This window comes from Mus caroli, unplaced genomic scaffold (assembly GCF_978045245.1).
Source record: "Mus caroli unplaced genomic scaffold, Mus_caroli_1 scaffold_11, whole genome shotgun sequence".
In the NCBI taxonomy this organism is placed as follows: domain Eukaryota; kingdom Metazoa; phylum Chordata; class Mammalia; order Rodentia; family Muridae; genus Mus; species Mus caroli.
In genome coordinates, this window is record NW_028227266.1 from 74,693,296 (window position 1) to 74,705,555 (window position 12,260).

Below are 12,260 nucleotides of genomic sequence, written 5' to 3' on the forward strand. Positions count from 1 at the left end.
ATCTGCCTGCCTCTGCCTCCCAAGTGCTGGGATTAAAGCCGTGTGCCACCACCGCCCAGAGAAAGACATGTTCTAATTAATCCACCTATCAAATAATAAGGGAGATGGCATCTGGTAGTAATTCCTCTGCTCTATTACAAGGGCAGTCTACATACGCTGCAAGCAGCAAAACTTTGGTGCCAAAACACTGGGTCTATAGACAACTGAATCATTAGGTGGACCTATCAGTTACATCATGACTGAGTCTATAGACAGCTGAGTCACTGGATAGATGGGTCACTTTGGTCATGGGAAATCTATACAACAGTTGAATCTTTGGCTAGCTCTACCGCATTGGTCAAGACTGAGTCTGTAGACAGCTACATCACTAGAGAGATGGGTTGCTTTGGTTCTGACTAGGTCTGTAGACAGCTGAGTCATTAGATACGTTAATCACTTGGTCACTTTTGGTTGGTTTTTGTAACTCTCATTCTCCACATACAAAGTGGCTGTATTAAGGAAGCCAAATGTGAGGTGGCTCCTCCTAAGATTACATGAATTAGCACATGGAAAGTTTTATGCTAATGCATAGTATATGGAAATCATCGGATAATTATAAGTTACGTAGAGATTACTATAATTGTTACTTTTCTCCTCTACTTCCTTAGAATCTTGAAAGTAAATAAAATATTCTGTGCATTTCAAATAATAGGAGTTGTATGATTAGATTTAAAAACTCAGAGGGGAAACTGGGTAGGGGGATAACATTTGAAATGTAAATAAATAAAATAACCAATAAAAAAAGAAAAAAAAACCCTCTGTACTTAGGTAGCATTTTTTTTATAACATTCTGTCGTCAGCCTGGAACTACTTAAAACAAGATTTTTAGATCAGAATGGGGGAAAAATCACATTTTTCTAAAGGTATAGCAATCCAAACAGGGTCAAAACCTTTGTTGATGCTATTTGGGTATTTTTATTATGTGTAGAAATATGAAGACTCCATATGTAGCTAAGATAGACAGGTGGGAAAAGAAGCTGAATTTTTGCTGGATAGTCATGTTGACTGAGTGCTGGGTACTGCATCCAGGGTCTTGCATCTGCTAAGAGAACAAACACCATCACTGGCTACACCTGTATCCCCTGGTGCTATTTGTAAAGAGATTTAAGCAAACCTTTTACGTGTTGGGGGATGGAGTAAATCCTGAATATCAGAAACAATATAAATGATTCCTTCTGAACGATTGATAATAAAAATAATGAAACCATATCAGTATTCTCCATAACAATTACAGAGTAAGGAGATGCACGGCCGCCTTCACTAATAGAATGTACATTTGTCGAAAGTTATCCCAGGATTCTATTTCCACCTGAGATTTAAATCTCTGCCTAGGCACTTTGGTTTCTGATGCAATTTAAACAACTTGTGGAGTGGGGAGGGAGTCAGCTACCTTATATTAAGAGATGTGGCATTTGTAATAAGTGTCTTGTAATGTTTAAATGTTTGAGATAATTTTAGGTAATGTCTCAATGTCTTGAATTCTACCTATCTTTTGTGAAATTTCCTTGACTCCCTTCTCTCATTAAGCCCTCCATCTAACCAGCACCCAATCCAATCTGCCAAGAAGTTATGCTTCAAAGATCATATATTTGGGCGAGTGTGATTCCAGCAAGGCAGCATCACCACCACAAGACAATGTCTGACATCCAACTGCTGAAGTTGAATTCTATCCTCCTTAATAACCAGTTTGTGCTGCCAGTGGACTACATTCTCTGTGCTCAGGTTATTTAATCTGTACAATGAATTCTGTAACATTCACAGAAATTCCTTAGACTTGTATGTGGTCCAAGATAAATATGCTCAGCAAATGTCATCAGCAGCAGCAGCCACATCAGCAGCTCACGTTCTCTATTGGAGTAGTGACTTTTGTGTATCAGTTGATATTAGTGGAAACAGCCAACGATTCTGGAAAGATGTTCCAATGATGAAGAACTCTGGCTGCAGGGCCAGGTTCTGTTGCTACCCCTCATATAGTGGCTACCTCTCATCTCTAATACCAGTCCCAGAAGAACTTACACCTGCTTTTGGCTTCTGCAGGCACTGCATACCTGACACTCCAAAGTGGTCATACAAGCAAAACACCTGTGGATATAAAAGAAAAAAAATCATGTACAGGATAGTCTGTACAACAAAGAATTGCAAAACTCAAAATTTCAGTGTGGTCGTGGTTGCAAATCACAAACTGACCTATTCTGTTATTGCAGATATAGTCAGTAGTAAGTGCTCGAGACCACATGTGATCTAACATTCAATTTTAAACCTTTCCCATTGAATTGCAGTGTTATCTTTCAAGTCTGAATGGCAGGAACATAGGAAATAAAGGCCTGCAATGTCTCCTACATGTTTGAAATAGCTTGGCAGATTGGATTGGGTGCTGGTTAGATGGAGGGCTTAATGAGAGAAGGGAGTCAAGGAAATTTCACAAAAGATAGGTAGAATTCAAGACATTGAGACATTACCTAAAATCAATAAAAATCATGGAAGAAAACAGTAAATCTGATTCCTTTTAATTTTCTGTAGGTGTGCATATCTTTTATGTTTAAATTATTGGAACACTGAAACAAAAATAGCTTAGTTATGTAAGATAGAAAGAAAATAGAGTTCAGGTTTGAAATACAGCATTAAACATCTATATGATTGCTCAGCGATGTTATGTCTACTGGCTCGTGGAGCCCATTTCATTCTTGGTGGTATGACACAGGCTCGCTCTTTGTAGACACAGCTGGCCTGGAATTAGCTATCTAGCCTAGACTGGCCTTAAACTTAGTCATTTTTCTACGGTAGCTTCCTAAGCAATATGATTATAGTTATGCTCCAGGACACTAGGTTTGGAATCCAAGTTTCTTTATTTTTATTATTATTTTTAACTTTAAATCTATTTTGTGTTTTCTTAAAAGACAAAATAAAATGAAGAACCTGTGTGTATGTGCATGTCAGTAGGAGTTCCCCAGATGCTAGAAGAGTCAGATCCCCCTGGGGCTAGATGTTATAGGTGGCTGTGAGCCACCTACATGGATGCCAAAGAACTGTGTACACGTGTAACCACAGAGCATTCTCTGCAGAGTGGGGACTCCCAAGTTGACCTATCCAATGAGGAGAGAAAACTGCACCATGTGCCTCATAGCTCAGTGTTACCTCCATCCTTTTAGGCTTGTATACAGAAAATAAGATTATTCATTGCTCAACTCTAAAAGGATTGTACATATTACACTCCAACCCCCAGGGCTCAGGGAAGAGAGAACATTAAGACTGTAAGAACCCCAGGCAGAGGAGAACATCAAGGAAATAGTGTTTTCCGGGTACAACAGGGTAGTTGCATAAACAAACTCATAGCAACTGTTAACAGCATGCACAAGACCAGCACAAACACCAGCCAGACAAAAGCCCGGGGTAGAGCGGGGAAAGTGGGTATGAAATCCCACTGAATAGGTAGCTGTTGGCACGGGATAGCTGCTTAGAAAGGGAGAGTCAGTCGCGCACACACCAGGGCAGTTCCCTTTCCCATAAATAGCTGGGCAACACAAACTGGACTTGATGGGGGAAAAATGTAACAGGATATCTTAAACTTGGATAAAAGGGATGAAGAAGGTGGTTGGGAGAATTTGGGGTACAGGGAGTGAATGTGTTCAAAAGATCTTGTATGAAATATATTCTTTATCCAATCTGGATGGTGAATCCCTTCAAAATCTGTTCCTATTATGTCTCAGAAGTTAGTCGTTGTATACGCCATCATTTGTGCAAGCTTGTGCACCTGGATGCATTTGATTCCTACTAGCTGTGGAAACAGTAGAGCCAGCTAGCTCTCCCTGCACAAGACTGTTCCTGACAATTGTGTACTATCAGCTGAAAGCTATGGACTCCACACTGAAGAGCATTAGAGTGTTGCAATCTAAGCGTGCTTATGAAGTAGGCCGAATGAAGCAGGGCTTATCTGATTCCAAGGCTACCATATAAATCTAATAATTTATATTTATAATATATAAACTTATATATAAATCAAACATACTTATATAGAAACTAAATATACATTTATATTATAAGTATTTTATAAACATATACATTAAAATTTAATTTATAATTACTTCTAACTTCTGACAGGTTGTTTTTGTTTGAATGAAAGAAAAGCCTTTATGAATTTAGTTATTGCCCAATTTCTTTCTTTCTTCCTTTTTTTTTTTTTTTTAATTTATTTAAAGAAACAGTTCTTCATACCCTGGGGGATAGTAAAGGAATTTGTGGTGTTGCCGAAGCAGATAGTTAAGTTCTAGGCCTAACTCCCATGTGACAGTGGAAGGAGACAACCACTAAAACCAATACATGAAAGACAGCGAAAAAGAATTCAGCATTTCAACATTTATCTTGCACCATCGGCTTACTGACAACTCTTGGTTTGCTTGTTTACCTCTGATATACCCCCCTCCCTCGCCCTTAATTTACGGTTTGTGTTTTTTAATACCACAAAGCGCCTCGGCAATTTTAAATAGAGTTTTGACATAAACTCAAACCGATTCACAGTGCCAACCCTACAGGCTTGGTGGCTGGGAAGGAGAGAATGTCTGTAGAGAGCCCAGTGCTTCTTCCTCTCAGAGGCCTGGGTCCTGCCCAGAGCTCTGACTCAGGCGAGCACCTGCAGACAATCAGCCTTGAGAGCACCATATTCTACGGAGAGAGGGGGGGGGAAGTGCCACCCTGCCTCAATTAACTGACCCCATCCAGGATCTGGTTCTCAGCGCGGGACTCAGGTGCCCGCTGCACCCCTGCCTGGGCGTTGCCCAGGAACCGCGCCGCCGCAGTGCAGCTCGGACCCCGGGCACCCGCGGGACGCGCTCCCGGCTCTCACCCGGCTCTCGGCTCGGGCCGTGGGATCCAGCACCGCCCACCGCACCTAGGCTGCTGCTATGGGGAATCTACCATCTGCTGCGAAGCACTGCCTCAACTACCAGCAGCTTCTCCGCGAGCATCTCTGGAGCGGAGACTCAGTGGCAGGGGCGCTGGATGCGGCGCAGGTACCACCTCGGGCCTAGGGCGTCCCTACCCCCATCCACCTCCCCGTTATCCCCTTTGTCTGTGTCACCTCTGTAAGCCAAGGTCCTGCCTGAGGCCGTCAGTGTGTGGGTCTGTGGCTGAAAAGCCTCTCATCTTCTCTGCTGTGAACAGCAGGCACATCCTTGCTGGCCTAGCAGTTTCCCTACCCCAGGCCTTTTGCAGGTCGCTAACTGGAGTGATCATGTCTGTGTGTGTTCTTGGAAGGGCGGTGCTTTTGTTCTCACTTTCTTCCTTGTAATGTGTAACAGACTACAAACATATCACCTTGTGTGGTAGAAAGAGGATGAAGCTAGGGCACACTAGGAAGGCATACGACGACGATTAAAATCACATGGTATGTCAGAGCACTGACTATCCCTACAGTGTTTTTGCTTAATGAAATTAAACAAGCTTGAATAAAACCATTACAGACTAAAATTACTCCTGCATTTTCCTGAGAGCTTTATAAAGACAACTCATTTTTTATGTATTTATGATTCTATGTATTATCAACAAACGTGCCAGTTAAGTGAGCATAAGGCATATAAAGAAATTTCCTTTTCACATAAAACATAACAGGAAACAGCAGTAATGGTCGTTACCTAAATGTTGAAACCTGTTATGAGTCAAGGGCTTTGTGAGGCCTTAGGTATCATTAGCCTTTTTAATTCTAGGCACCTGTTCCCTTTGTGAACAGTGTAGTTCTTGTTATTTTTGTATTTTAGTGGGCTGGCCTAGCTTTGTTATGTGATGTTACACCAACAGTTCTGACAGGAGTTGTTCATATCCTTATGGTGTGGCCTCAGTTCAGTGTTCCAACATGTGAAATTGAAGCCTTCGATCTACAAGTAGGACTTAGCATTCGTGGGTGGTTTTATAAATAGTTTGCTCGCCATTAATTAGAGTATGATACTGGAACTATTTGCAAGAGCCAAGTCCTAGAATGGGCTTTCTGCCTATCAACAGATGGCTGGATACAATACAGAAAATATGGCATAATTACCCAATGGTTTATTATTCAGAGAGATGATCAAAATCAAGTCATTTGTAGGTAGATGCCTGGAAATAAGCCAGAGCCCAAACAACTAGTATTGCCTGTTTTCTGTTGCCCAAGGAAGGGACATAAATACCGAGAGGAGAAAGTTCGGGGGTCGGGGGGGGGGTGGAGAGGGTGGAGTTAGGAGACATGGAAAGCATCAGGAGGAAGGAGCAGATGAGTGGGGGAAATGAGACTATGAATATGATCACAGCCCACAATATGTACACGTGCAAGGGCCACAGTGAAGCCGCTATTTCCACAAGTAATACTAATAAGGCTCAGAAGGATTGACCAGGACCCTCTGGTCAGACCTGATGGTGACAACAGGGAAGTGGCGAGCCATGCTTTATCTTCTTCCATGTCCTCACGGTGGCTGATTTCCATGGAGTCTGGTTTGAACTTCCTGGAATGTTCTCAACATTCCTTAGTGGTCAGTTTGTCTTACGCAACCAAGAATCCCTAACATTTACTTTTCGGGATGAAGTCATGTGACTTTATTGCTTGGGTGATCCGTAGAGTGGTGTGCATGCTCCAGTGTTCTGATTTGTATGGGGAAAATGAGAGTTTCTAAGATTACTGCTGAGGCTATGTAAGGACACGGCTTTCAGACTCTTATGTGCTTTTCTGGAAGACACTCTAAGTTATCTTAACACCCGCCAACTCTTCTGACTGTGACACTTCCATTTGTCACTCAGTTATGTCTTACAAAGCACATACTTGGTCCAGGTCTCTTTTTCCTGTGTCCTTGCTGAGCTCAGTGGCTTCTGTCTGTCTGGATCATTATGCATGTCTGTCCTATGGCTTATCTCTTCTCACCCTCCTGGCTATTGTTTGTATCCCAGTTCTTGGTTTTATATTCTCTTCTCTCTTATGAGCTTTTGTCTGCACTTGGATATCTTAACAGAAATCCATGTTCTTTCTCTCTCTCTCTCTCTCTCTCTCTCTGCTGGCTAGTTTTCTGTGGAAAATCATCCCTGGTCTGCACAGAGAAGTCCTCCCACATACTTAATTTTAATACATTCTGGAAGTCATGTAAGGGGAGGAACACTCAATGTACAAAATGTGTCCCCTAGATGGGCCTGATATGTCGTTTATGATTGATGTGGAGTGGTTCAGCTTACTGTAGGCAGAGCTATCCCTGAACAGAAGATAGGTGGTTCTAGGTGCTACAAGGAAGTAGTCTGAGCAAACCATGAAAGTCAAGCCAGGAGGCAGCCATCTTCATTATCTCTGCATTCGTTCCTGCCTTGGTCTCTACCCTGACTTCCTTCAGTAATGAACTATGATATGGAAGTATAAGGTATAAGTCCTATCCTCCTCGAGCTGAGCTGATTTTGGTCATGGCGTTTTATCATGACAATCAAAACCCTTAGTAATACACTTCCCACATGTGGGCTCTCTCCAAGATTTCCCATTGCAATCTCTTCACAACTCACCCCACAAGCTCCAAACAGAGGGCTCCATTCCGTTACTTTCAAAGCATTATCGGGTCCTGGAATTTCATTCTTTAAATCCTTTCAAGTGTATCTCTTTCCCAAGTTCATCAGCACTGCCCTTTTAAATTAGCTTTATGTGACCTCTGAATGAGGCGACTGTGCCTTTCTCTTGTTAATTTCTGTTTTCCCTCTTCAGCCGTCTGTATACACAGTTGAGAGGTTCTGTATTTCAAGTAAAATCATCCATTAACCCCGTTTCACAACCATCTGTGAATTCCATTATTTCTAGAAATAGATAAACAGAACTATGAACCCCCAGTAGTCCTTCATTCATCTCATTTTACACTATTCACTTTTATTCTTGCCCTTTTTTCCCCCACAGAGGCCCTCTTTGAGGTCTCTACAAACCATGTTCCCTCTGATTTTCTCATCCATCTTAGAGGATATTTCTCCATTAATTAGCTTTTATTCCATCTTCAGTGTTCAATTTGAATGTCACTTTCTCACCAACTCCTTCTGAGATTACCGTACAGTGAACTATTGAGCTATTGTATGTAACATGGATTATCTATTTATTTGATGATTATTTGGCATATAACTCTCAGTCATATGTTAACCCCAACAAGACCAGGAAACAACCCATCAGTGGATTTACCTCACATAACAAAAATGCCTGATTAGTTCTGATGTTTTGTATGTACTTGCTAAACAAATAAATGACTGCTCACCTTTGCAGAGAACAAGCCAAGCATCACATAGTTGGAAAACAGTCTTAAAACAGCGATTAGCACATTATAGTATATAATACATAGTTTCTGAGAATGAGTACCTTAGTACTCGCATCTGCTGGTGGCTGTTACTGTTTGGGAATCATCTTTGTATTACATGGTCCCAGGCAGGGTTTGCTGGTCAAGGAAACATGCAAATGAAATTTGAATGCTGTAAATAAACCACAGGGAACTTTACCACTTATTTGTTGTAGAGTTTGGTAGATAAGATGACATAAAGGGCCAGGAGATGTGTTAGGAGTTAATGTGGTTGCAGTTGGGATTGATAGAAACTTCTTTACATGAAAGGATGCCATTCTAAATAATAACAGGCTAGAAAACAAGTTCTGTTTTTCCTTTCTCTATATCACAGCATCCTATACATCTTACTGAATGACTTTATGCTTAGACTAGCCTGTCTCCTTTGTGAAGTTTCACTGTATGCATGAAATATAAAATATCTTGATGAGCTAGAAGGAGTCTCTTAAATCAATTAATCAGACTAGTGACATTTAGTGCTAACCTAACTCTGATGTTAAACTCTATATATGCTATTTCTGCTTAAACTTCGTGAAAGGGTAATGCAAGCTTTACATTTTATTGGTGACTATGTAGCTTTAGAATGCTTCCTAAGGAACTTGAGAGGACCGGAGATGAATTTTTAGAAAAAGAAACAACCCCACTGCTTTCTGTTTATTTTGTATGTTACTTGTTAACTTGTTCCCTTTCCTTCCTTTTTTTTTTGTTTTGTATTTTTAATTTCCCCACTGAGTTAACATGTCAGTTATATTCTGTTTGTATTATGTTCCCAGTTGTTAACATGTCAATATCTAACCTTGACTTGCTAAAATATAAATATGATTGGTGTTATAACTTATTAAAAGTGAAGCTGCAACACTTAACTCTACTGCTGTCCTTTGTCTTTTGGTACTTGTGGTTGTATGCGTTTTTCTCCACATGGGATAGTTATAAAATATGTTTACTCACGGTCAATGCATATTTATGTATATTTGCTCCCTTTCCCTCATCCACCACTGATTTATCCATTTCCAGTCTTGTAGTGGAGACTACTTTCCTTCCACCAGGAAGTCTATGCACTTCAGTCTCCTCTTCATTGAAAATCTACTGCTCTGAAGGCTCGTAAGATGGCTTAGTGGGCAAAGGCAAGCAAGCCCTGATGATTTCAGTTCAGTCCTGGGACCCACCTGGTGGAAGGAGAGAATCAATTTCCTTTTACCTCTACACACACACACACACACACACACACACACACACACGGAGTCCACAGACACTAAATAAATGAACAAATAAATACATATGTATATATAAATGAACAAATAAATATAATTTTAAGAAAACTTAAAGAGAGAGCAATAGTCTGGTGGCTCAGGTACTAGGACGGCTGAGAAGGATGCAACTTAGTGAGACAATGGGAAACACAGTGAAATAATAATCTCACAAAGTGTTAAAGAAGGGTTGAGAATGCAAAATGATTAGAGTGATAGTCTAGCATGCACACGTCTCCATTTGCTTGTTTTTTAAATAGATCAGGTGATGATTGCTTCTTTCAGCGCGCGCGCGCGCGTGTGTGTGTGTGTGTGTGTGTGTATGTTAATGCAATAGCTACATGTGAATATTAATATAAACACATCACACTAATAATTTAAGTAAATAAATAGTAAATAAATAATTTAAATACTTAACAGTGCTGCAAAATGTGGATTTCTCAGCAGTTACAAGGGAAAGCACTTAACACACAATATTAGCCATTTGTCTTTTTTCTTGTCCAATAGTAAAGTATCTTTCACACTCTTTTTGACTGTCAGTCACATCCACTGAGACTATTTCTATTTGTCTAGTTAGTGGTGTATAGCAATTCTGTATTTTTATGCTTTCCTTTCCATGTTTAGTATGTATTTTCCTTCTTATACTCTTTTGCCCGATTCCTTCTTCAACTTTGTCTAATTTATGTCAGTCTAATTTGTTGTATTCTATAATTTTAGGTTTCACAATTCATATGGGTGCCTATATGTGTATGCATATATAGTGTGAATGTGTATGTTTAAAGTATTCGAGTGTGTGTATACCCATGCTCGTGTGTGTGCAAGTGTTTGGAGACTAAAGGAGAACATCGAATGTTGTTCTTAGTCTTTCTCTACCTTACACATTGAGGCAGGATCTCCTACTTAAACCTAAAGCGTACCAATTTCTGCTAGTTTTGCTAGTTAGCTTGCTTTAGATGTCCTCTGTCTCTGCCTCCTGAGCATAAGGATCACAAGTGAGCCTCCTTTGACACTTAGCATTTATGTTGGTGCTGAGAATCTGACTCTAGTCTTTATGCTTGGGCAGTATGATGGTTAGCTTCAATTATCACCTTGCCATAGCTTAGAATTACCAGGGAAGAGAGTCTTAATGAGGGACTTCTTACATTGGGTTGGCCTGTATGCAAGTGGGCTATTGTCTTAAATAAATAATTGATATGAAAGACCCAGCTTGCTGTGGGCAGCACCATTCTTAGAAAGGATATCCTGGATCGCACAAGTGGAGAAATGCATCCAAGCACAAGGAAGCAAGTAGCCCGAATGCATTTGCTTACCTCTGCAGTTGACTGTGGATGTGCTATGGATTTGCCACAGTGGATTCGCTGCTATGATGAACTATTACCTGGAGCTGTAAGCTGAAATTGACCGTTTTCTCCTCTTAAATGACATTTTTTTTCAGTATATTTTATCAGTGGAACATGAATGTGACTGGGAGGTGTAAGCCCCTAACCAATGAATTATCTCCTTAGTCTCCATTTCATAAATCTTTAAAGGGAACTAAGATGGCTTTACACTATCTGGATCAACAGGTTGTAGTCGAAAAGGTCTGCAGGTCTCTTCTTGGTTTCCTCTGAAGCCAAGGTTTGGTATCTATCTATCTATCTATCTATCTATCTATCTATCTATCTATCTACATCTTGATGGTTGCTTTTCTCTGGAAAAATATAATAAACAGCCCCCTGTGTTTCGATAAGCGATAAATAGTTCTTCCCTTTCTCATGTAAAGAAATATGATGATCTTTAGACAGCTACTTAAAGGGGGAAAAAAAATCCCCCGGAAAGCGGCAGTATGTTAACTGTAGCTTTTAGAATTTCAGATTAAAATCTCTCTTTGCAATTTTTAAAGCTAGGTTTTGGGTTTGTCCATTATCTTACTGTGAATATTTATATTGCAGATACTTATGGGTAGCTCTGAGTTCCATATTGATAATCTCAATATGCATATATGTACTCAATTTGTTTATTTGCCCTCTTGGTATGGCTACCATATTTCAGACTGTACATTAGGCTCAGTAAGAAAAAATTACAGACATAGTTGAGTCTGTATATTGTTACTTCTTTTCTAAAGGGATTGGTCTTTTAGGCCTTAAGCTAATCAGGTTCTTCGTTGACACGATGCTTGGTTTACTCTGTTGGTCTACTTTTGCCCTTTATCTTCACGCATACTTCACGCCTTTTGTAGCCTTTTACACGCTGGCAACTACTACAACTATTACTAGTCTCATCTCTTCATTGAGCCCTGATCTCAAAGTTCTGGTTATATATGGTGTTTTGATAAAATCTATACACTAAAATTGTTAAATGCATATATAAAAATAAACATGTCAAACATTTATATTTTCTTTATGATGAAAACCTTTTAAATAATTTTTTCTAGTTTTGTAAAATAGACATTTTGTTGTTATTTATATTCATCCTAACGTGCAACCCCACCCCAGAATTTCAAATTATACAACCAATGTATTGCTCATTGATCAACTTTTAAAATATATTTCTACTTTGAAATTTCCACTCGATATATTCTAGTTCTGTCTCTGTCTGTCTGTCTTTGTGTGTCTATCTATCTGTCTCTCTCATCACACTACTGGTTGCTTCTTTTTGATATATGTGTATGATTATAACTCTTTTCACA

General features: G+C 39.9%; 1 protein-coding gene and 1 long non-coding RNA gene across 2 annotated transcripts in view; one reads left to right on the plus strand and one right to left on the minus strand.

Moving 5' to 3' along the window:
* Positions 1-728: 728 nt before the first annotated feature.
* Positions 729-4,826, minus strand: LOC147002069 (uncharacterized). The gene is made up of 3 exons (XR_015048984.1): positions 4,747-4,826; positions 2,056-2,121; positions 729-1,081 (listed from the first exon to the last, which is right to left on the minus strand). It is a non-coding gene; the product is annotated as an uncharacterized LOC147002069 (long non-coding RNA).
* Hmgcll1 (3-hydroxy-3-methylglutaryl-CoA lyase like 1) overlaps positions 4,533-12,260 on the plus strand; it is a 121,629-nt gene continuing 113,901 nt past the window's right edge. The window contains exon 1 of the mRNA XM_021172660.3: positions 4,533-5,045. Within this exon, the coding sequence (XP_021028319.1) occupies positions 4,938-5,045 (108 nt within the window). The 5' untranslated portion in view covers positions 4,533-4,937. The remainder of the gene's footprint in view (positions 5,046-12,260) is intronic.